The sequence below is a fragment of the Microcebus murinus genome, chromosome 2 (genome assembly GCF_040939455.1).
Source record: "Microcebus murinus isolate Inina chromosome 2, M.murinus_Inina_mat1.0, whole genome shotgun sequence".
NCBI classification, from domain to species: Eukaryota; Metazoa; Chordata; class Mammalia; order Primates; family Cheirogaleidae; genus Microcebus; species Microcebus murinus.
The window spans coordinates 43486019-43512245 of NC_134105.1; the positions used below are offsets into that span (position 1 = coordinate 43486019).

Consider the following 26227-nt stretch of genomic DNA (forward strand, 5'->3'; position numbering starts at 1 on the left):
AGTGACTAACACACCCAATTGGCATACTCCTCTCAAATTCTAAAGCAGCAATACTAGTAGAACAGAAAGTGTAAATCATATGTTGATGCACCCCAAATATTGCTGTGAGTCATGCATTTTATGCATATAGTAAATAGTTACTGAGTGTTGGTTGTAAAGTCAGGCACTGTGCCAGATGATGAGGATCAGTGATAAATGAGACACAGACCCTGCTCTGAAGGAGCTGGTTGGTGTAAAGACAGAGATCAGTAACAACAGTAGCAGCAAAATAGGTAATTAATTACAGAACTTGATGTTAAGAGCCACCAGGGAGTATATCAGAGAGTTATTTAATCCAGACATTTGAGTTGTTAGAATGAATTGGGAAATAGGAGTGGGTAGTTAGGGAATGCTTGCTGGAAGAAATGGTACTTGAGCTGAATTTTAAGGACAAATTAGACATAGACAGGTGAAGCATTGGAGATTGGTGATTGGGGATGCAAATGATTCACATATTTAACCACATTCATTTATTCCTTTGAAATTTACTGAATGCTTATCATGAACTAGGCATGTATTTGGCCAGAATATGAGAGCGAGCACAGTACTTAGGGGAATTCCAGGAAGTTCTAAATAACTTGAACTTTAACATTTGAAGTGAGGGAATGGTGAATGATGATACAGGAACCATAGGGAGAGGCCTATATATATATTACATAAATACTATATACCTACAAAACTATATGAAGTCCTCCAATATTACATAAATCATTTTAATTACCTCCTTATCCCAATTTTCTAACTAAGTGCATAGCATACTATGAGTATAGGATGGGCTCTGGCTTCCTAATGTCAGTAGAGCCTTCATTCTGTGTGGTACCATAATTTGACCTGACTCTCAAAACTTCTGTCCAACACCATCATAAAAAATTTTTGAATCTTCCTCCTTGCTTTCCATTTCAATCAGTTTGCCTTACTGGTAACTGGAGGGTGTACAGAAGACTAATTTTTCTTACTACTGAAATATTTCATAATGTATGGACATTTTGGTCAAAAGCAGTTCGTGGAAAGAGAAGTTTCCAATCCTGGGGTCTACAGAAAAGGAGATTGTGGAGCTGGCTAAGCACTGATTAGTGTGCCTTCCATCAGAGCCTAGAATTGATCTATGCTCATTCCTTGCTTCATTCTTTCTTGTTCCCAACTTTTTTCCCCCCACTCTTTAAACTTAATTGCCACTTTCAAGGTCTGGCCCTAACACTATTAGAACCATGAGGGGAACATTGTAACCTGAGCAGCCAAAAATTTCACTGTTAACTAGAAGGCTATGTCCCGAAAGCTTGAAATTCTGAGTGTCATTCCTCTCAATCCCAAATTAATATTATATATAGTGTTTAGATTCTAGAATACTTTCAATATGATAGTGTTATTTTAGACATTGAGTTAATCTTTTATTGGGTAACCATGGAATACAGTGTAGCATAATCATTAAGAACCTGGATTTAAATACTGATTTTGTCTACCGTGTTTCCCTGAAAATAAGACAGGGTCTTATATTTATTTTTCCTCAAGAAGACAGTCTAGGGCTTATTTTCAGGGGATGTGTTATTTTTTTAAGTACAGTACAACAATTTACATTTATTCAAATATAAGTTAAGTTGTCTTCTTCTGGAACATCATCATAACTTACCAACCCCCAAATTCCATCCTGAATTTCTTACACTCTTATTTCCTTTAGAACCATTGGCCCCGATGTCTCATGTTGAGCAATAGAGCTCTCATAGGGCAAATGAGAAGGGCTGCTCCTCTTCTTTACCGCTCCTCGAGGAAATGCATGGGTTGTGCAGAACTGCTGCATAGCCACCACTAGGTCTTATTTTCTGGGTAGGGCTTATATTGCGCAAAAACTTAGAAATCCTGTTAGGACTTATTTTACGGGTAGGTCTCATTTTCGGGGAAACACAGTATTACTAGTCATTTTAAATTTCTCTAAGCTTTAGTTTCCTCATATATAAAAATTTCCTTACAGGGTTGATATAAGCTTAAAATGAAACAGTGTATGTAAAATGTTTAGCATGTATGCACACATGTAGACAGACATATACCTTCTATTAATAGTTGTCCTTCCCATATTTGTAGGAAAGAATCATTAACTATCGTTAAATAACCCTGTTACCAGTCACACTGGAGCTTGTTACCTGAAGTTTGTGCATACTTCTGGGAAAAGACCTGGATTATACATTAACTACTCTAGACAATCTGAAGGATTATGTCCATTTCTTTGTAGTCTCTCATGTGCTTTCACTTGGTGACCCTTCTAAAGGATTTAGTGTATATTTTGGTAGCCTAAGTTTTAAGTCAGACCACCCCAAGCATACTCTGAAAATTTTAAGAAACTTCTTCCAGCTGTGTTTGTTAATACAGTAATAGAATTGATTTTATCTATTCTGTACAGAAAAAATGTGATAGAGTTAATTTTACTTATGTAGGCTAATAATTTCCTGGGAGCATTACAAATGCTATATGATTCCAGTGAGAAAACTTTTTAAGCACCAAAAAAGTAGCTTACAAACAGATTTTGTATGTAGGCCAGGATCTCTGTAGAGGCAAGGGAAATAACACATGTAGCTACTAGTCCAGTGGAGCATATGGTTCTTTTTGTGGACTAAAGCTTTCCTTTCTTTGACACCATCAAATTATACAATATTTCTGTAGTCTTTACAATAGGAAGACACTTTGGCAACTCTTTGTTTATAATTCAGGCTTATAATTCAGGCATAAAATCAGTAATTTAATTTTTTAAAATTATTTATTTATTTATATAGAGATGAGGTCTTGCTATGTTGCTCATGCCGTACTTGAACTCCTAGACTCAAGCAACCTTCCCATCTCAGCCTTCCAAGTAACTGAGACTATTGCCACTGTGGACCAACATCAATTTATTTTTTAATAATTTCTTTTGAATTATTAGTTATGATAATGTGTTTAACCATGATATATTAAAATCAAATGAGGAAGTATGTGGTATGAATTACTAAGGAGTAATAGAGAAGTGTTCCAAACTGTGCTTTATAAAATTTATAGAATCTGTGCTTATGGTAAAAAATGCTGGGCTTCATTTGGGAGTGATACTGGAAATTTGAAAAATTATAATCTTCTCTTTGTGTAAAACAATCATTTATTTACTTATCTATAATACAGCTATGTGACGTCCTGCATCTTGTGCATCAAGAAAAATGTGTCAGAATTGGAAAGCATCCATAAAAGGGCAACCCAAATTATCAAGAGGCGAGACTGGCTTAAAAGATTTATACCCTTCAGTGTGAAATGATCCTTGGGGGTATAATTAGAAAAATCTTAGATTTGGAAAGATGATTAGGCTTGATCTAGTCCAAACTGTTACTTAATGCAGGAATTTATCTTTTGCTAATCCTGACAAATGACTGAGCTCCCTGTCTTTGAAGGCTGGCTGGTGCAGTTAAGATTGCTGATTCTGGGGACATGCTCCTTGGGTTCCAGCCCTATTTACTGGGACCTACCATGGTCACTCACCTACTAGCCGAGTGGCCATGGGCAAATTCTTAATCTCTCTGTGCCCTGTTTTCCTGGCTTACTTTTACCAGCAGCTGTGCCCCTGACAATAGACAAAGATCACAAGAGATCTGACCTCTGACCCCCTTCTATCTAGTATCGAGAGATGAACGGGGAATCAAGTAAATGTTAGTGTTATACATCCTGTGAAGAAAAGTATATTCAGGATATAGTAGTTACTTCTAAAACATGAAATTTTCATTATAGACCAGGGTAGTGACAAGGGAGGGGAGAACATAGAACAGGTGAACCTGTTAGTTGAAAGAATTTCTGTCAATTATTCCCAGTTCTGCCTTCTAGAATGAATTGAATGAGTTCCATTCCTTCTTCTGTATGACAGCTGTTCACCTTATGAAATGTAGAACTATAAAAGGCATAGTTTGGGTGAGTATAGAATTTTTAAAATCCCATTGTTTTAGAGATTATCTTGTATATTTTGGCTAAAATTTAGGAAAAACAAAATGGACCATTAATGGATGATAATTTTGTAGAACTCTTTAACTTCTTTTTTTTTTGCTCAGACACTGGCTGAAGGATAACTTTTATTATTACTTTTATGTACAGAAGACAACAGTGTACACTTAGCTCAGTTTGGTGGCAAGTTCTTTAGCCTTTGCCTTTTCCAGCTTGGCAATGCGAGCCACAGATTTTGGACCCAGGGCGTTGCCTCCTCAGTGATGATGGATCTCATCGCATCTGTCATTGTAGTTGGTCCTGATGGCTTCCACCAGGTTAGCCAGAGCTTCTTTGTCTTCCGAGTTAACCTGTGTGAAGGTGACGGTGGTGCAGGTCTTCCTGTGGACTAGATGCCTCAGCCTGGCCTTCCCCTTGATAATGCAGTAAGGGACCCCCATCTTCCAACACAGAGCAGGCAGGAAGACAGCCAGCTTGATGGGATCCACGTCATGTGCGATCACCACCAGCTGAGCCTTCTTGTTCTCCACCAAGGTGGTTGACCTCTGCTCGAAGGACAGGTGGCCTCTTAGTGGGGACATTTCCTTTTCTGGCAGCTTTCTTCTCAGCCCTGGCCAACAGTCTGCTTCTTCTCTTGCTTCATCTCTGGTCTGTACTTATGGATCAGCTTAAGCAGCTGAGTGGTTGTTTGGCGGTCCAAGGCCTGGATGAACTGGTTAATGGCAGGGGGCACTTTCAGTCGCTTGTAGAGGATACCTCTTTGCCTCTGCAAACGGATGTAGTGGGGCCATTTGACAAAGCGGGTGAGGTCCCTCTTGGGCTGGATGTCCTGTCCAATGCCAAAGTTCTTTGGCCTCTTCTCAAACAGGGGGTTCACCACCTTCTTGGCCTCCTGCTTCTGCACCACGGCGGGGGCCAGAGCCACCTTCTTGCCCTTGGCCTTCTTTCCCTTCGGCATGTTGGGCGGCTGGAGCAGAAAGCTCTTTAACTTCTTAATTCAATAAATTGTATGGCTATAAATTATAATTTATTTCCATCAACTCATATATGGTTGCTCAGCAAGATTGGGGTTCTCTCTCCTGTTGTTCTCCCTTGCCTAGCTTTCACCTCAGGGTTCAGAATGGTGGCTCTAAAATTCCTGGCTTTGGGATGAAGGAAGGGATGAAGAAGAAGCTGCCAGGAACATTTGTGTTTATATGTCATTAGCTGGAAGGTAGTCACATGGCCACATCTAGTTATAAGAGATGCTAGAATGTATTCTGTATTCTGGGTAGCCATGTGCTCAGGTGTACTTTGGGAGTCTTATGTCTGGGAAAGGAAGGTGCAATATATATTGGGTGACAACTAGTAGTGTCACAGAACTACTTTGTTTACCACTTAGTCCCGAGTGTTATAGTAAGTGTAATTAGTACAGTGCTTACAACAGTAGACAATTTAATTAAATAGTTGTTCAGTGGATGAATGTCCTTTTTTGCTCCTGTCAAAATAGGTATTGATCTAGATATTTACTTAGATACATGATAAATTCTGGTAAAGTGGTTGCCCATCCTTGGTGTTTTTATAATCTTTCTCATCTACCATTTGCAAATAAGGTATCCTAATAGTTTTTGGACAGTCATATATATATATATTGTACAGATATAATACTGCATAAAATTTATTTCAGTGCTTTTATTGTGGCTGATATTTTTTTTTGTCCACTAAAACTTGGAGGCCTATTAAAAGAATCTTTTTTCATGTGTCTATGATCAACACTTCTTGCATGTAGAAGGTACTCAGCAAATGTTTTCAGATTGAATACATGAATGAGAATAAAACTCCGATGAATCCAAGCCTTTTAATTTCTTTTCTTTTGATTTACATAAAGAAAAGTTTTTGTCTAATATACATACAAGAATTTCTTGATCTCAAATCTGTATTAATATTACAAGTATTCATTCAGCTTTCAGGTAGACTGTGATTATGACAAATTATTTGGATTTAATTAATTATGGTTAAGTACTAATTTATGGAGTTGTTAGGCAAGAAAAGCTAGCATAATTAAGCAAAGAGGGGGAATTCTAAAGCATTTCGCTCTTTTGACCTCAGATATCTAATTAGCTTATCAGTGTGCTTAACCATGTCAAGAGAGGATGCCATTTCTCCTTCATTATTTAACAGAGGAAATTTTCTTCATGTATAAAGGTAAATGAATCAGTTATTTCTCCTCACATATCATAGACAAAGTAATACTTCATCATAATATTATTTATTTTTTGAGTGAATTCACTCACTTTTTGTTTGCTTATTTTCCAGATTAACCATATTGCATTAAAAAAACACTCATATGCTTGGCTCCTAGAGTCCTTGGTCTTCTTTGATGTTCTTAGTAGAATAGTAATTTTTATTATCAAATGGAAAAGGAAAAATTAAATCATTCATCTTTATTGTATTGATAAAGGGATTGCAGCATTAGTTTTTTGAGGCTATCAGGGATTTGAGAAGAGAGACATACTTGTTTGGTCACCCAGGCAGTTTGGGTATTATAAAATTCCCAAAGATAAGTAATAAACTACTTAGGCATCAAGAAACCATTTGGGTTATTGTAATTGAATAGAAAGTCTCTAGAAATTGATAATGTTTTTCTGAAGTCCTGGAAACATACTTTGGAATATTAGTAAGTTAGGTTACTTGAAATTGATTTCTCCTGATTTGTTTGTTTTATATGCTGGAAAGGTAACTTCAAACTTCTTTAAAGTTTTTGAGATAATTTTTATAGCTTGAGAAAGTTATTAAGATAAAAATAATCTCCAGTGACAGGAAACTCAGTTCTTAAATAAGTCTGTTTCATGTTTGGATTATTCTGAATGGGGGTATTCTTGTGTATGGTTAAACATGCTGGCTCTGAAGTCAGGCAGCTTCAGGTCCAATGTTGTGCCACCATTTACTGTGTGACCTTAGGTGAGTTACTTCTCTGTGCCTCAGGTTTCTCATCTGTATACTGGAGAATAATAATACTTCTTAGGTTTGTTATAAGTTTGAGAGAGCAGGGCAGCTAGCACTTAAAATAATGCTTAGTATGTAATAAACACTTGATAAATGTCATTAATTGTCACTTCTGTGGTTATTAATATTTTTGTCCTAATGAGTTGAAACCTGACTCCAAGAAATATTTAGGAGATTCTCTCAGCTGACTCCTTCATTTCTAGTATATAGGCTATATGCCACTAAGTGAAATAGAAGACAGGTTTGGCAGAGGAAGAGAAGAAGAATGCTGAATTTAGTCTTGAACATGTTGAATTGAGGTGTTTATGGGATATTAATCTTAATATATGAATTTGAAGGAGGAGGCACAGTCATTGCCATATGGGTGGCATTTAAAACTATGAGAGATGAATGAGATAACATAAGGATCTACCTTGGGTCTAGGTTAGAAACTTGGGGACACTAATCTTTAAATAGGCAGAGGACATAAAGGAGAGCATCTGAGAGTTAACAGGAGAACCAGGAGAGAACATTGCCACCACAAAGAGGGCGTAATCGGTGGTGTCCATTGAAACTGAGAAGTATCCATGGGTTGATAATCAGTGGGTCTTTCATGGCCTTTTGGTTTCAGTACAGGAGTGGAGGTGGAAGGTAGCAGTGAATTTAGGGATGGGGATAAGGGAGGAAGAAAAGATGTAGGCTACTATCTTGAGAAATCTTGATAAGTGTTGGAAACTAGAGGAGGATACAGCGTAAATGAAAGGTTTGGAGGAGGGAGTATGAGATGTGGATAGGCTGAGGAGAAAGAGCTGTTAGAAAAGGAAAAGGCCAAATATGAGGAGAGTGTAAAAAAGATGGGTTCAAAGCCACAAATTGACGAGGCTGTCCTTGGACAGGAGGAGGGCTGCAGCATCTCTGAGACTAGAGGAAAGAGGGATGTGGATAAAAGTAAGCCTTTAGCAGACAAAAATATACATTGGGGAAAAGAATCTCTTTTCAATAAATGGTGCTGGGAAAACTAGATAGCTACATGCAGAAGAATGAAACTGGATCTCTACTTCTCACCTGTCAAAATCGATTTAAAATGGATAACAGACTTAAACTTAAGGCGTGAAACCTTAAGAATTCTAGAAGAAAATGTAGGGAAGACTCTTTCAGACATTGGCCTAGGCGAAGAATTTTTGAAGAAGACCCCCAAAGCAACCAAAGCAGCAACAAAAATAAATAAATGGGATCTGATCAAATTAAAAAGCTTTTGCACAGCCAAGGAAACTATCATTAGAGCTAATAGACAGCCTACAGAATGGGAGAAAATATTTGCTCTCTACATATCCGATAAAGGGCTGATAAGAATCTATTTAGAACTTAAAAAATCAGCAAGAACAAAATTAAACAACCCTGTCTATAAATGGGCAATGGAAATGAACAGAAATTTTTCAAAAGAAGACAGAATAATGGCCAGCAAACATATAAAAAATGCTCAACATCTGTAATCATTAGAGAACTGCAAATCAAAACCACAATGAAATATCCCCTAATCCCAGTGAGATTGGCCTCTATCAAAAAATCCCAAAACAACAAATGCTGGTGAGGATGTGGAGAGATAGGAACACTCTCACACTGTTGATGGGACTGCAAATTAGTGCAGCCTCTATGGAAAAGAATTTGGAGATACCTCAAAGAGCTAAAAATAGAAATACCATTTGATCCAGCAATAGCACTATTAGGCATCTACCCCAAAGAGCAAAAGACATTCTGTAATAAAGACATCTGCACCCGAATATTTATGGCAGCACGATTCACTATTGCAAGGATGTGGAAACAACCTAAGTGCCCATCAATTCATGAGTGGATTATTAAAATCTGGTATATGTATACAATGGAACATTACTCAATTATAAGAACTGACAGTGATCTAGCAGCTCTTAGCTTGAGCCCATTATCCGAAGTGAGGTGACACAAGATTGGAAGAATAGACTCCACTTGTACTCGCCATCAAATTGGTACTGACTGATTAACACTATGGTGCTCACATGGTAGTAATATTCTCCAGGGATGGGGGGTGGGGGGAGTAAACTCACAACTATAAAAGGAGTCAAGGGTTGGGTAGGTCTTTTGGGGAGAATGGTGAAGGTTTATAATAGAATTGAGAGGTAGCTGACAAATTTTTTCCTTGCTTGAGGGATTTAAGGATATGACTATTAGTGTGGATATCATGAATGGATTATATGAAAAAGGAGAAGGACCATTTCAATTAACAAAGGATGTATTTATTTAGAATCTCTGTGTACAAAACACTGTACTTACAAGAATCTTCCTTCCTGGGAGATTCAGATGGCCCTCTGATGCAGGGAGGGTATGAGCTAATAGTTCAGGTCATATGCTTTGTCACAAACACAAATGTTTTGTGCTTGCCTCAGCAGCACATATACTAAAATTGGAACGATACAGAGAAGATTAGCATGGCCCCTGCACAAGGATGACATGCAAACTTGTGAAGCATTCCATATTTTTACAAGAATGGAAACCACCACATGTACTCACCATCAAATTGTTATTCACTGACCAACACTTAAAGTGCACATATAGAGTAACATCCATTGGGTGTCAGGCAAGTGGGAAGGGGGTGGAGGGACTGGGTATAGTCACACCTAATGGGTGCAGTGCACACCATCTGGGGGATGGACACACTTGAAGCTCTGACTCGGGTGGGTAAAAGGCAGTACATGTAACCCAAACATTTGTGCCCCTGTAATGTGGTAAAATTTTTAAAAAGCGCCAAACCCAAATGTTCATAATAGATTAAAAATGGTAAATGACACATAAGTTTTATATATGGAAGAGGCAAAAAAAAAAGGCTACATGTGAATTTTCTGATGAAATAGTAATGAAACTAGTGTTTTCAGTTTATTACAACATTTATTTATTCTTCTATACTTCAGTGACCAGCATTAAGCAGAGGAGGAGAAATAGGGTAACGAAACATAGTGAATGCTCTTCTGCCAAAAAGGTGTTCTAAAGTTGATTATATTTTTATGTAGGAATATATAATTCAGTAATCCTCTCCACAAATGTTTAATAAATGTCTTTGTGCTAGGTGCTGAGTATACAAAGATGATTAAGATGCAGTTTCTGTCCTCGAGTGCATACGCTAGTAGAATAGACAGAAGTAAAAAGAGAACTTCAGTTCTGTGCAATAAGTGATATAAAAGTGTATATATGAGTAAAGAAATTTCAGATACAGTGAAGGAAGCATGAATAAATGATTACGTTGGTATGACAGCAGATTTTTTTCTTTTTCTTTTCTTTAGTTGGAGAACATCAATTGACAGGCCATAAAGTTGCAGTTAAAATCTTAAATAGACAGAAGATTCGCAGTTTAGATGTTGTTGGAAAAATAAAACGAGAAATTCAAAATCTAAAACTCTTTCGTCATCCTCATATTATCAAACTGTAAGTATTTTTATACCTGATAATACAAAAAACAGATCCATCTTGAAATGTTTTTAAAGAATTTTATTAATACATATAATTGCTTATCTTTAGTCAACCTTTTACAAAAATATAGTTTTTTTCATATTTATATTCAATAAATGTTCATTTTGCCCTCAGTCCTTTTTTGCATAGTCTTGGTCAGAATTAAAAGTCATTGTTTTAAAATTAGTACTGTTTTCAAGTCATAAATGCAGTCTTAGAAGTTGACTCTTAACTCTAGTATTCATTTCAGAGATCATGTAGGCCTTTGATATTCCTAGATTCATTTTGGTAATTTTTCTCTTATTACTTTTAATTAAGATACCAGGGTATTTTCTTTGTGGAAAGATAGAAAGTAAATGTTAAATGTTATCCACCATAGCATATTATTTTTAGAACTGAAAATAATATCATAATTATTAATAGTATAGTTTTTAGGGAAGCAGATGGATTTTTTTGGAATAAGTGACAAACTTAAAAGATAAGTAAATATTAAAAATAGAAGTAAGCTAATTAATTGAAAGATAATTAATTTAAAATTGACTAGACCCTTAGAAATTCAGACATTAAGTATTCAATAGTATTCTTTAAATCATTTGAAGTTTAATATTTATTAAGAAAATGTAACAGGCTAGACACTGAAAATTGTCTTTTTTATCCGAAATCTTGGATACAGTTTTGTAAAGTAAATATTAATCTTACTTATTGAGTATCTGATCGTGGCCAGAAACTGTACTGAGCATTTTACATATATAATTTCCTATTATCCTCATGAGTAGCCTCTTATGTAGGTTTATTTTATAGACAAGGAAACTACATATCTAAAGAGTATGAGCTGCTTATCCAAGGTCACATGGCTATTAAGTCACAGAGCTGGTAGTTGAATTCAGACCTGATTCCAAATGCCATGTTGTTAATCTCTACTCTAGCACTCCAGTCTTTCTTAAAACTGAGAGTGATAGAAATCCCTTTAAAAATAATTGTGGATCCCTGGTTTTGACTTAATTATTTTTAATTTACCATTACTTAAGTATTTAGAAATAAAGAATTAGGTATAACTCCATATGTATATAGTTTTTTTTTGTTTTTTTTTTTTACTTTTTTTTTTCTTTCTGGATGATACTGTGTGAAATTTTTTTTTTTTTTTACTTTTTTTTTGTATATAGTTTTAATACAATTATGAACCAAAATAAATTCACAATTTAAATATGGATAAAATAATGAAATCAATGAAATTCAAAACAATATCAATGGTATAATGTGAGAAATAACAGTGTTTTGTAAAAAACAAATCATTGTTAGTGAGTTTCATGGTAGAAACAGTAGGAAGAGGTACAATACTGCATTTATATTTGGTTCAAATAAGATTGTTGCACAGAAAGCCTGTTCTTATAAGTATACTGTAAAAACAAAACCACATTATTAATGTCTCTGAGGCTTTGTTTGCTAGTTCATTAAAGTGAGACATTGTATTTAGCCTAACTTTTGTCAGTGAGCAGTCTTTGAATGTCAGTGTTAATGGGGAACAACTTGATAACCCTGTGGAGTTATGTTGTTTACTTGATGATGAGGCTAGCATGTAGCTGTGGTTGGCAGAATAATGGTCCCCCAAATGTCTGTGTCCTAATCCAGAGAACCTGTTAATATGTTAGGGTACATGACAGAGGGTAAAATTGCTAATCAGATGACCTTAAAATAGGGAGATTATCCTGGATTATCTAGGTGGGCCCAATATAAACAATGGTTCTTAAAAGTAGAAGAGAGGGGTAGAAGAAGGGAGTCAAAGAGATTTGAGTATAGAAGCAAGGTCAGAATGGTATGATGTGAGAAGGACTCAGGTGGCTGTTGCTGGCTTTGAAAATGGAGAAAAATGAATTTGGACAAAGGATTGCATATAGGTGATCTCAGAAAGCTAGGAAATGCAAAGAAATTCTGCCCCAGAGCCTTCAGAAGGTAACACAGCCCCATGAACACCTTGACTTTAGCCTACTGAGATATGTGTCAGGCTTCTAACCTAAAGAACTATAAGATAATATATTTGTGTTGTTTTAAGCCACTAAATTTGAGGGAATAGGAAGCAATAAGAATAGTATTTTATAGACAAGAAAGCAATAGGAAACCAATACAGCATCATTCTTGTAAATTAGTGGCTGGTCCAATTATTGTTGGGATTTGGAACATGGAGAGAGAGGAACAGGGAGAGAGAACCAATTCTTTAAGTGGTTTTGTTTGTTTTGTGCAGTCTTGGACCAACTGCCAAGAATAGCTTCTTTGTTGCAAATGGGCCTCTTGAATTAGAAAGTTCAAGCATTAAATACCAAGAATGAAGGATACTTTTGCATGATTTCTATATTAGCTCAGATTGAAAAAATATATATTATAGAGGTTTTTAAAGATTATCATAATAAATAAAATACCACCTATGATGTCGGTGACTCACCTCTCCTATCCTTTTTTTCCTTAACTTTATTTATTTATTTTTTGCTGTTTCTACTTTATTTATTTTATCAGAGTGGTCACTTTACATATTCTTAAGATTCATTTTAAAGGTTTACTGTTTCTAATATAGTATAACTATGTTTATGTAATAGCTCTGTACCTAAAAAGGTGTAAAAAAAGTAAACCATTCTTAACATACAGAAGGGAAAAACTATTTTATTTAAGAAAATCTGTATTTGAGTTTTTCATAAAACAATGTCTGGTTTCAGTCTGAAATGTTGGTTCTTAGTACACTCATGGCCAAAGAATGACCAGACATACCAAAGTAAGGCAAGCACGAGAATGAGGTTTATTGAGGAGAGAAAGATAGCATTACAGAGCAAGAGCAAGAGCAAGATATAAGTTCAGAGTGTGATACATACACCACAGATGGCGACCGGACCCATTGTCACAGGAACGGGAGAGCAAAAGGAAGGGCTCAAAAAGGGCTGTTTCCTTAACTTTAAAATGGGATACCTCATAGAATTATTTGAGAATTAAATGTGTTGGCACTGGTATAATGCTTAGTATTTGATGAGCATTGGCACAAAGCAGGAATTGGCAACCTACAAACTGATTCCAGTCCTCTTTCATGATTCCAAATGGGTTTCAGTTAACTGAACCAGTTCATATCTGACTTTGAATCCATGTTATTAATGACGTATTCCAGTTATTGAATGACTTCTAAACAAAATCTCTTCTTTTCTTCTCTACTGAGTGGCCACTTCCTGTAAGAGGAGAAAGCTGAAATGGCCAGACTACTAAATGTGCCAGAATGAAGGTGGAAAGGGGCAGATGGCTCCAGATTTGCCTTATTCCTTGACCTCATCAACTTTAGAATGCCAACTCTGAAAGACCCCAAGAAAATCTAGCCCATTTGGGGTATAAGTGATAGTATTTGTTCTGTTCCTAGAAAAACGCAAATCAGATTCCGTCAATAAGCAATTGAAATTGTGAGGATATAAAAGGTTAGTTTTGATGTGCTATCTATTAGTGTTTTTTTGCTTCCATTTCTATAATTATTTCTAATTGTTTAATTTTTTGTTTGAGTAATTCATTCTCATTTAGGATTATTATTTGCTATTTTGTTTTCTGAAGGAGTTATAGAACATTGTCAGAGTAGGCAGAAAAGTAATTGGAAGAGGTGAATTTAATGTTTAAAGCTTCTGGCTTCCAGCCTTGATCCATTCAGCCACATTGCTTCTTTAATTATAGATCTGATCTTAAAAAAAAAAAATCACTGAAGTATTCTTGTTACAGAACAAGCTTATTGATATAACTTCTAATAGTGTTAGTGATTTAAACAGGGAGAAAGAACTGATTCTTTAAGTGGTTTTGTTTGTTTTGTGCAGTCTTGGACCAACTGCCAAGTATAGTTTCCTTATTGCAAATGGGCCTCTAGAATTAGAAAGTTTGAGCATTAAATACCAAGAATGAAGGATACTTTTGCATGATATCTATATTAGCTCAGATTGAAAAAATATATATTATCAGCCTAAAGCCCAGAGGTAGAAAATAAAAAGGAACAAATATGATTTAAAGAAAAATCCAAACTTTCTCATGAAATAGAATTTGTTGAATTGATTTTTATCCTTATTTTTCTCTCCTCCATAGTTCTTAGTGGAACTTGATTTTAATTGGTGAAAAGATGAATACTTTCTAATTTGATAGAGAGGATCTTTGCCTGTCTACTCTTTTTAGTCGTTATCTCGTTTAACCTATGGATAGCTTTTTAACATTGTTTACCACCACCACCCTGAAAAGTTGTAGTCTCTAGGCTTCCATGACACTGCAGTCTTTTGATTTTCTTTTCCCATTTTGCCTCTCTTAAAATGTTCTCTTTGGGGCTCCTCGTTATCTTCCTAGCCATTAAATATTGATAGATTTCAGCATACTGAGCTAGTGTAATTTTCTCAGTGCACCTCCTTTGGCTGACTTCATTTACTACCATGGTATCATTTGTCATATCTGTGCTAAAGATTTCCAAATCTATATTTCTGGCCCATTTATTTCTCCTGAATTCTGATCACATTTATCAAACTGTTTATTGAATGATCCATTCTGAAGTTACAGAGTCATGTGAAACTATCAGTAAATTTTTCTTTCTCTTCCATACTTACTCCTCTTTTGTTCTTTTTTCTGGAAAATGAAAATACAATTCATACAATTTCTCAAGTGAAAATGTTGTACATAATCTTTAATTCTTCCTTTGCCCTCACCCTTTAAATACATTAATAATTAATCATTAATTTCTGCAACTCTTTTTTCTGAGTGTCCCCCTGTCCCCTAAATCTGTCTATTTTTCTCTGCTCTTACTCTCAGGTCACCGTCTTCTCTTGCTTCTTGTACTTCATCTGTTACCTCTGCTTAGAATACTTTACCCACATCTCCTTCCCCCTAGGCTGCCAATTCCAGCAGTTCCAACTTGGCTTTTATATCTCAGCTTTTAAATGTAATTGTAGTTGACTCTTGAACAACACGGGTTTGAACTCCTCAGAGCAACTTATATGTATACATGGATTTTCTTCTGTTTCTTCCACCCCTGAGACAACAAGACCAACCCCCTCGTCTTCCTCCTCCTTCTAAACCTCTAAACATGAAGACAATGAAGATAAAAAGGTTTATGATGATCCACTTCCACTTAATGAATAGTAAATATATTTTCTCTTCCTTATGATTTTCTTAATATTTTTTTCTCTAGCTTTATTGTAAGAATCCTGATATATAACACATATACAAAATATGTGTTAATTAACTGTTACTGGTATGGCTTCTGGTTTAGGGGGAGTTAAAAATTATATGCAGATTTTCAACTACACAGAGGTCAGTGCCTTGAACCCGCACTCCCCCCATGTTGTTCAAGGGTCAGCTATACCTCTAGAAAACCTACTTTATCCCCTAAGACTGGGTTAGGCTTTCATCTGCTCTCAAGGCACCCAACCTTCACCTTTCCAAAGCCCTTAACATTATGTTGTAATTGCTCATTTTCTTATTGGTATCCCCTGTAAGACTGAATTCCTTAGGACCAGTAACTGTTGTTTTTTCCTTTTATTTGAATTTTTATTGAGCACCTATTATCTGATGGGCACTATTTTAGGAATTGGGAATACAATGGTGAAAGACAGACAAGATCTCTGTTCTTGTGGTGTTTATGTTCTAGATAGTAAATAAACAAATTAATAAGATTATTTTAGGCAGTGATAAGTGCTATGAAGAGAATTAAACACGGAGCTGTCATATAGTATGATAGAAAGGAGGAAAGGCTAATTTAGATTAGGCTGTGGGGAAAGCATCACAGAAGTGGTAAGGTTTGAGCTAACACCTAAAGGGTGATAAAAATCTAGCCATTTGAAGATCTGGGTCCAGAGTGTTTTCAAAGCAAGGGGAAGGGCAACCTCAAAGGGGTGAAACAAACTTTGAGTTTTGTAGGAAAAGGAAGGTTGCTATAATGGAGGAAGTAGAGTGTGTGAGGAGAAGAGAGCTAGTTCGGGAGGGCAAAGGGTAGACAGGGACCAGATGTCGTAGGACTTGAAGGCTTTGCTAAGAGGTTTGGATTTTGTTCTAAATGGGAAAGCAGGAGGAGTAATAAATGACTGTAGTGTAGAATGGGTATGGACAGAAGTGGAAGCAGAGATACCAGTTAGGAAGCTATTGCTATAGTCTAGCTGAGAGATTATGATGGCTTTAACCAAAGTGATAGACTAGATTTGTGTTGTCTGATATAGTAGCCACTGGTCACATGTGGCTTTACTTTAAATTAATTAAAATTTAAAATTTAGTTCTCTGGTCACAATAGCCATATTTCAAGCACTTAATAGCCACATGTGGTTAGTAGCTACCATGTTGGACAAAGCAGATATAAAACAATTCTATCATTGTAAAAAGTTCTATTCAACAACATTGGTCTAGATGGAGAGAAATTGATGAACTCAATATATTTTGGAGGTAGAACTAATGACTTACTGATAGATTGGCTAAGGGAAGAAAAAGAAAAATAATATTTTATTTTTTTGGCTTGAGCAACTGGGATTTTGGGTTTTGGCCTGAGCATAAGTTATAGTGGTGCCATTTTCTGAGATGGAAAGAATGGAGGAGAAATATGTTGGCAGGGGTAAATGTTAAAGATACTGTTTTTGGCCATGTTAAGCTGAGAATCTCATTTGACATCTAAATGGAGATGCCATACATCATCTTTATCTCCCTAGCACCTAGCATAATAGTTGATGTTCAGTAATTACTAATCATGCATAAAGAGGTGACATTCGATCAAGATTTCGATAGCCCTAGGAGGACAAGCAAGAACAAAAGAATGAAAATGTAAAGAAAGAACATGGTGCATTGGGAACAAACAGTCCAGTTTGACTGGTATACAGATTATGTTTAGGGAAATAAAAGACAATAAGGCCAGGGTGTTAATCTATTCATTTAAAAAATGATTCATTTAGGCATTGGGGATATATCAGTAGTCAAAAAGACAACAACAACAAAATTCTTGCTATTCTGGAGATTATATTCATGGCAATATACCTCATAATAGTAAAACATATGTTAGCGAGGAGGTAAGGGAATATGCTGTACATATATCTGGAGGAGGAATGTTACACATAAAGGGTAAAGCATACACAAAGGCTCTGAAGTAGAAATTTCTGCAGGCCAGAGATCAAGGGAGTGGAATGACATGGGATTAGAGTAAGAGAAAAGGTCAGAGACATAAAGGGGAGCCAAGTTATATAGGGCATTGTAGGCCATTGCAAGAACTTTGGCTTTTACAAAGATAGGAGGCTACTGGAAGGTTTTGATTAGAGGTGTGATCTCACTTACATTTAGACCATAGCTGGGCAAGAGTTGAAGCATGGAAACCAATTGGGAGTCAGTTGCAGTAATCTGAGTGAAAGACAGTGGTGGCTTGGAATAGAGCATTAGTGTGGAGGTGTTGAGAAGTAAGCATATTTTATATATGCTTTCAAGGTAGAGTCTGTAGCATTTGCTAAGAGATAAGATGTAGATTGTGAGATGAGAGAAGTTAAGGATGACTCCAAAGTATCCGGCCTGGGCAAATAAAAGGATGGAGTTGCCAGTAACTGAAGTGGAGAAGATTATAGGAGGAATAGGTTTGAGGTGGGAGGTTGGGGGTTGTGGGGCAGTATAAAGAATTTGATTTTGGTTTCATGAAGTCAAAATGCTTACTAGGCATCCAGATAGAGATGTTGGCTGTTGAATATGTGATTTTGGAGTTTAGGGGAGAAGTATAAGCTGGGGAGATAAATTTGGAAGTCATCAGCATATAGATTGTATTAAAGGTATTTAAAGTACTAAGACTAGATGAGATCACCAAGGATGTGAGAATTTATAAACAAAAAGTCCAAGAACTGAGCTCTAAGGCACTATGATGTTCACGTGTCTGGAAGATGAAAAGGAACCAGTAAAGGAGAATGAAAATGAATAGTCAGTGAGGTGGGAGGAAAACCAGGAGAATCTGATACATGAAGCCAAGTGAAGGAAGTATTTCAAGAAAGATCATTGACTGTTCTATTTACTGGTGAATATTGAATAAGGTCAGAACTGAGAATTGACTGTTAGATTGGCAAGGTGGAAGTTGGTATCTTTGTAAAGAACCAATTTATTGGAATGGTGAGGGTAAAAACCTGATATGAGGGATTTAAGAGAGAATATGGGATGAAGAAAGGGAGATAGTAACTATATGCAGGAGAGGAGAGAAATAGGAGTGGTAACTAGAAGGGAATATGGGGTCTTAATAGGATTGTTTTTTAAAATGGGAGATAATATAGAATATTTGTATGCTAAAGGGAATAATTCAGTAAAGAGGGAGAAATTGATAATGAAGAAAGAAGGGCTAATTGTAGGAGCCAGATGTTTCAGTAGGTGTGTGAGGGGATCCACTGCATAATTGGAGGAGTTTAGTCTCAGAAAAACTGTAGCAATGGAGAAAGAGACATTAAGTCAGATTGAGGGGAAATTAGCATGGAGATTGGTTGATGGCTATAACATGAAAAGGTAATGGGTAGTATTATCTGATAGCCTGCACTTCAAAGATAATGGAGCTTTTGAGGTAGGAAGTTTTGGATGAGGATTCCTTTTAGATTCTAGTTCATTACTAGATTATACAAATTGGCCAGGATTTAAAATTTTATTAAGTTAAGGTGAATAAATGAATCTTGGCACATTACATGCCTTTGGATGGAGGTACACAACACCATCTAGTCTTTCAAATGAAAATAAAATCAAACTCAAATATGATCATGTCTCTGTATTTCTGAGGGGGTTAGAAATTGTGCATTATGCTGCTCTAAAGATGGATGAGTAAAATTGATACTATGGAATCCTCTCTAGCAGCAAGGCCCAACCTTTTTGACACCAGGGACTGGTTTCCTGAAAGTCAGTTTTTCCACAGACCCAGGGGAGGGTGGGGATGGTTTAGGGATGATTCAAGCACATTACATTTATTGTGAAGTCAAACGGCTCTCCTCTAAAGATAAACTGTATTTCCAGCCAGTCCCCAGCACTAGCATCATTACTTCAGCTCCACCTCAGATCATCAGGCATGAGATTCTCATAAGGAGTACGCAACCTAGATCCCTCGCATGCACAGTTTACAGTAGGGTTAGTGCTCCTGTGAGAATCTAATACTACTGCTGATGTGACAGGAGGTGGAGCTTATGTGGTGATATGGGCAATGGGGAACATTTGTAATACAAATGAAGCTTTGCTCACTTGCCCTCACCTCCTGCTGTGCAGCCCAGTTACCAACAGTCTATGGACCAGGGCCCCTGGGGTTGTGGACCATATCTCTATAGGACAAACTAACTGATTTCTTCAATTAAAAAATGCAAGAAAATAAATGGAGATGGAGGCACAACCTATAAATTGAAAGACATAAGAGACATACCAATCACAATGTTTGCATTGTATTTGGGTCCTAATTCAGTAAAAACAAAATAGCATTATAAGTTAATCAAGAAACCTTTTGACTAGATATTTGATAACATTCATGATTTTTAAAATTTATGCATGATACTAGTATTGCATATTGTGCATATACATACATACCCATATTAGGTCATTAAATATGAAATGTCCAATTTTAATTCAAAAGTATAGTTTATTATATTCCAAACAAGACTCATTGCAGTTAATCAAAGTATGCACCTAAAGTATGGACACAGTTTTGCCATTTTAATGGTAGCTAGATTTTTTTTTTTTTTTTGGAGACAGTCTTGCTCTTTCACCAGGGCTAGAGAGCTGTGGCATCAGCCTAGCTCACAGCAACCTCAAACTCCTGGGCTCAAGTGATCCTCCTGCCTCAGTCTCTCCAGTAGCTGGGACTACAGGCACATACTGGCACACCTGGCTAATTTCTTAGATTTTTTGGGAAGTGGAATCTCGCTCTTGCTCAGGCTCCTCTCAAAGTCCTGACCTCAAGTGGTCCTCCTGCTTTGGCTTCCCAGTGGCTAGGATTACAGGTGTGAGCCACTGCACCCAGCCCAGCCGTAGCTTGTTTATGCCAGCAGTGCAGAAGCCTGGAGAGCAAGTAGTGATGAAATCGCCCAAGGTGTTTTCCACAGCTTGCTGAAAATTGAATATTTTTCCTTGCAAGAAGTGGTCCAAAGCCTGGAAGAACTGGTAGTCAGTTGTTGCCAATTCTGTGAATATAATGGATAACAGAGTTTCCAAGTCCAGCCTCTGTAGTTTGAGCAGCATTATTTGTGCAACATGTGGTCAAGTGTTGTCTTGCAAGAGGATTGGCGTGTCTCTACTGACCCACCTTAGCTGCTTCATCACAAGTATCCTCATCATTTTGTCCAGTTGGTTGCAGTGGACATCCATTGTAATTGATTGACCAGGTTACATCCAGCTGTAGTGGATAATACCAGTGCTGGACCACCAAACAGACACCATTAACTTTTTTTGATGAGTATTGGTTTTGGACTGTGTTTTAGCACATCTTTATTCAACCATTGTGCCTAACACTTGTGATTGGCAGAAAGAATCTATTTGCATCACACATAACAATACAGGGTAGAAATGGTTCAAACGCCTTTATCTCGTGACAGCAAACAAAGGCAAGCTTCCAGACAATTTCTCTTGTGACAGTCCTTTAATTCCTGTAGAATCCATCAATGCGGCTTCCTTACCTTGCCCATTTGTTTCAAATGGTCCAATATTGTTGGAATAGTAATGTCAAATCTTGCTGCTAATTCACACTTAGGTTGAGATGGATTCACTTCCACTATAGCTTTTAGCTCGTCATTATCCACCTTGGTCTCAGGTCACCCACGTGGCTTATTTTCAAGATTAAAACCACCAAGTGGAACTTCTCAAGCCATTGATGTACTGTGCCATTCATTAGACACATCCTTCCCAAATACTTGGTTGATATTTCGAGCTGTCTGTTCTGATTTGGTTCCACAATGGAACTCATATTCGAAAATAACATGAATTTTTGACTTATCCATGGTTTAACAAAAATTCCTCTAAAAAAATTTGAAAGATAATCATAAGCCAAAATGTGCCTTTGAAAGACTGAAGATGTGCCTTCACAATAAAAATAAAACAAGAAGTGCCAAAGAGAGATGTCAGATGTATCAACTGTCAAACTTAGTACTTAAGGAAAATCAGACATTTTATACTCAATAACCGAATATATACATGCACATATACATTTTTTAAAGTTACGCTTTAGAGATACATAGAGATCTATTTACAGAGGAAATGAAAGCCAAGTTATATGTGGATTGATGATGGAAAATATACACTTTCGTAAAGTTAATAACCAACCATTAATTATCTTATAATCTAGAGTATTGTAGAAAATATTGATTTATTCTGTATGTCCATAAACAAGTAAGAAAAACCATCAACCTAATAAAAATGGGCAAAATACACAAATGAGCATATAATAAGAAGAAATGTGTATGATATTGTGGATGTGTTGGAGAATATGTAAATCCACCAGCTTTTCGAAGATTTTAGCACAGCTAAACTCTTAGGAAAATAGTTAGGATTGTCTTTTAAAATTGAACATTCACATACACTGTGACTCAGCAATTTCACTCATCAGTATATATCAAAGAGAAAATCTTGCCATCCACAAGAATGTTCACAGCAGCAAATAATAGCAAAATTATAGAAACAACCCGGATACTCTTTAGCAGTAGGGGAGATGAATAAATAGCCTCTTCATTAGCAGGAGAGTAGGTGAATAAATACAATAGAATATTATACAATGGCCAAATCAAATATAGGAAACACAATAATATGGATGAACCTCAATAAAATAAGTACCCAAATATTACATATAGCATAATACCTCATATTTAAAGCTAAGAACAATTAAGATAAAATACATATATGAATTAAATATGAATTATTCATGTATTTGAAATATATGAGGAAAGAGGATACACACATACACACATATGAGTTAGGAGGCACAGTAGGATGGGGTGGGCAGCTCCCTCTATGGTCACATGGAAGCTGTTGTCAAGGTCCTGGCCTTTTGTCTGGGTGATGGGTTTGTAGGTGTTTGTTATATTATTAAAAATAGTAATTAACTATTAATAAATAAAATACCATTAATGGACCAGTGAAGATGAGCATCATGTGCTGAGGGTAATGATTCCTACATTTTTACTTTTTTTTTTAAAATCAATTGGGATCTGAATAGAATTACTACAGTTTTATATAACTGAATTCTAATTAAAGAGTTAGAATATATTTTATAGTCTAAAGAATATACTCTAAAGAATTAGGATATATTATATATATATGTGGCTATATATATAACATTGTATCTAATCTCATTTATATATTTTTTATCTCAAAATATTAAGAAGGTACAAATATTTTTTATCGGATACCTTTTATCATGCTTAAGTTGGGGTTTTTAGTGTGTCTATCACCAGAATAGTGTTCATTGTACCTGATAGATAGGTTTTTATCCCTCCCCCTCCCTCTGTGATCTCCTATCATTCTTCCCTCCCTTTGTACCCATGTGTGCTCATCTATTAGTTCCCAATTATTAGAGCATACATGTGGTATTTATTTTACCATTCCTGAGATACTTCACTTAGCATGATGGTCTCTAGTTCCATCCAAGTTGCTGCAAAAGACATTATTTCATTCATTTTTATGACTAAATAGCACTTGATGGTTTATATATACACCACATTTTCTTCATCTACTCATGACTTGATGAGCCCTTAGGTTGATTCCACAGCTTTGCAGTTGTGAGTTGTGTTGCAGTAAATATTTGAGTGCAGGTATCATTTTGATAAAATGACTTCTTTTCCTTTGGGTAGATACCCAGTAGTGTGATTACTGTGTGCAGTGATAGGTCTACATCTATTTCTTTGGGGAATCTCCATACTGTTTTCCATAGATATTGTACTAATTTGCAGTCCCAATGACATTGTATAAGCATTCATTTCTTTCTGCATTCTCACTGGCATCTGTTGTTTTTTACTTTTTCATAAAGGCCATTCTGATATGGGTAAGGAGTATAGTTTTAATTTGCATTTCCATGATGATTAGTGATGTTGAGCATTGCTTCATGTTTCTTGGCCATTTTATTTTTTTGGGGAAAACTTCTGTTCTTTTGCCCACTTTTTAATGGGGTTGTTTGTTTTTTTCTTGCTGATTTGTTTGAATTCTTTGTAGATTCTGGATATTAACCCTTAGTATAGTTTGTGAATATTTTCTCCCATTCTGTAGGTTGTCTCTTTACTCTGATTATTCTCCCTGCTATGCTGCTGCTTTTTAATTTAATCAAGTCCCATTTATTTATTTTTATTGTTGCTGTAATTGCTTTGAGGTCATAAATTCTTTGCCTAGGCTGATATCTAGAAGAGGTTTTCCTACATTTTCTAATAGAATTTTTATGGTTTCATGCCTTATGTTTAAGTCTTCTATCTATCTTAAATTAATTTTTGTATATGGTGAGAGATAGGTATACTATTTCATTCTTCTGCATGTGGCTATCCAGTTTTCCCAGCACCTGTTGAATAGGGTTTCCTTTCCCCAGTGTATGTTGCTGTCCGCTTTGTTGAAGATCAGCTGGTTGTTGATAGATGGTTTTATATCTGAGTTCTCTATTCTGTTCCACTGGTCTATGTCTCTACTTTTATGCCAGTCTAATGCTGTTTTGGTTACTGTAGCCTTGTACTATAATTTAAAGTCTGATAATGTGATGCCTCCAGATTTGTACTTTTTGCTTAAGATTACTTTTGCTATTTCAGCTCTTTTTTGGTTCCAAATGATGCTTAGAATTATTTTTTTTTAGATCTGTAAAATATGTTTTTTTTAGTGGAGATTACATTGAATCTATAAATCATTTGGGGCAGTATAGACATTTTAACAGTGTTGATTCTAACCATCTATGAGCATGAGATTTTTCCATTTATTTGTGTCATTTGTGATTTCTTTCATCAGTGTTTCATAGTTTTCCTTGTAGAGATCTTTCTCCTGTTTGGTTAAGTATATTCTGAAGAATTTTATTTTCTTTGTAGCTTTTGTGAATGGTATTGAGTCTTTGAATTGCCTCTCAACTGTTATATTAGTAAATAACATTTTAAAATCCCAATAGATTTGATCACCAAAAAGATGTACTCATGAATGTTGATTTTTTTTTTTTTTTGCTAAGTTCAGAAAGATTTCTATTTTTCCTGAGTTTCCTATTATAGGTATTGCCTTAAAATGTATATAACTTGGCCAAGTGGGGAATACTTAGGGTTTTGTGAATTAGTAAATTTTTTTGGCTGTATTAGAGATGCTGTTTCTGAAAAATTTCTGAAGCACATTAGTTTACTTTTCTGCTATATTAAGAAGATAATACTGAAATGTATGAATGATTCATGATTGACTTTCTTATGATACTTCAGTATTATTATTTTAGAAGGCCCAAGAGATTTGATTGACTTACTCTCGGCAGGCTTGGAGCATAATACCAGAATTTGCCTCTTTCACTAAATCCCTAATGTGAAGCTGTTTTGCTGTTTTCTTAGATTTCTCTCTCAGAAGTTGTTTCTGTTTGTCCTCATCCCATCTGGTTAATTGCAATTTTATTGGTTTTGTTATAATTTGGCTATAATTTTTTAGTCTCCTATTCTCTGGTTTTGGCTCAAAGCTGCTCACCTTATTTATAAGTGCTAATTCATACATTTATTTAAATACTTACTTGGTATAAGTACTTTGCTAGGTACATACTCATAAATCAAATTATAATAATAAAACATACAATTACAAACTGAGGTGCGTGCTCTGAAGCTAAGGGAAATGCATCTGTGAGCACAGAAAGGCCCCTAACCTGGACTTAGGAAGTGATCTTTAAGCTGAGATCTAAAGGATGATTAGTAACTAGTTGAAGGGTGGAGCACATTTTTAGGCAATTTCCATAATAGGAAACTTCGGAAAAATAGAAATCTTTCTGAACTTAGCTAAAAAAAACCCAACATTCATGAGTACATCTTTTTGGTGGTCAAATCCATTGAGATTTTAAAAAGTTATTTACTAATATAACAGTCAAGCTGAGAGGCAATTCAAAGACTCAGTACCATGCACAAAAGCATAGTATGGGATTCAGGTACAGCTTATGCAAAGGAGCTGCAGTGGAGAGGAAATGCAGCATGACTAAAACTAAAAACACAAGTATGATCAGCGTTGGGAATCAAAGATGAGACAGAATAACAAGGGATGGCAGGGGCCGGAATTATTTATTAAGAGCAATGGGAAAACCACAAAGATTTTAAATTAGGAGGCTACTGGAGATCAGATTTGTGTCTTAAGAGAATCCTTATTTAATGTCTGTTTTTGTAGCTAGACGATAAGCTCCAAAAGTAGAGGGAATAGCTGTTGATCTTACCACGTGCAATACAAGTAGGTACTCAATAAATATTAAGTGTCACCATTCAGTAGCTCAGTGTCTGGCACACAGTAAGTGCTTAGTAACGTTGTGGTTTTCATTGCTCTAGATTAGCTTTTGGCGTGGGACAGTGGCTGCTGTGAAGTAAGAGGTGTCATGAAGTAATTCATTCCAACAATATCTGTTGAAGACCTGTGATGTACTCAGACGAATAAGCAGCTAAATTTCATCACTTCCTTTCCCTTGGGCTCCCTGCAGGATGTATGGAGCACAAAAGTGATTGAGAATTGTTAACAAATCAGATCAGCCTAAAGTGAGGTGATATAGTAGATGCTCTTGCCCTGTACTCCCCACTTTATATAATCACTTTTGTGCCTGGTAAGATAGCTGTTTTTTTTTTTTTTTTTTTTTTGAGACAGAGTCTCACTTTGTTGCCCAGGCTAGAGTGAGTGC

At 36.0% G+C, this 26227-nt stretch overlaps 1 protein-coding gene, 1 non-coding gene and 1 pseudogene across 2 annotated transcripts in view; 2 read left to right on the plus strand and 1 right to left on the minus strand.

Moving 5' to 3' along the window:
- The window catches only part of PRKAA2 (protein kinase AMP-activated catalytic subunit alpha 2), a 67682-nt gene that overhangs the window by 17070 nt on the left and 24385 nt on the right, over positions 1 to 26227 (plus strand). Inside the window, exon 2 of the mRNA XM_012785121.3 lies at positions 10257 to 10398. Coding sequence (XP_012640575.1) covers positions 10257 to 10398 — 142 coding nt within the window. The remainder of the gene's footprint in view (positions 1 to 10256; positions 10399 to 26227) is intronic.
- On the minus strand, positions 4014 to 4953 carry LOC142865530 (large ribosomal subunit protein eL8 pseudogene; annotated as a pseudogene).
- Positions 9353 to 9459, plus strand: LOC142869685 (U6 spliceosomal RNA). The gene has a single exon (XR_012918259.1). It is a non-coding gene; the product is annotated as a U6 spliceosomal RNA (small nuclear RNA).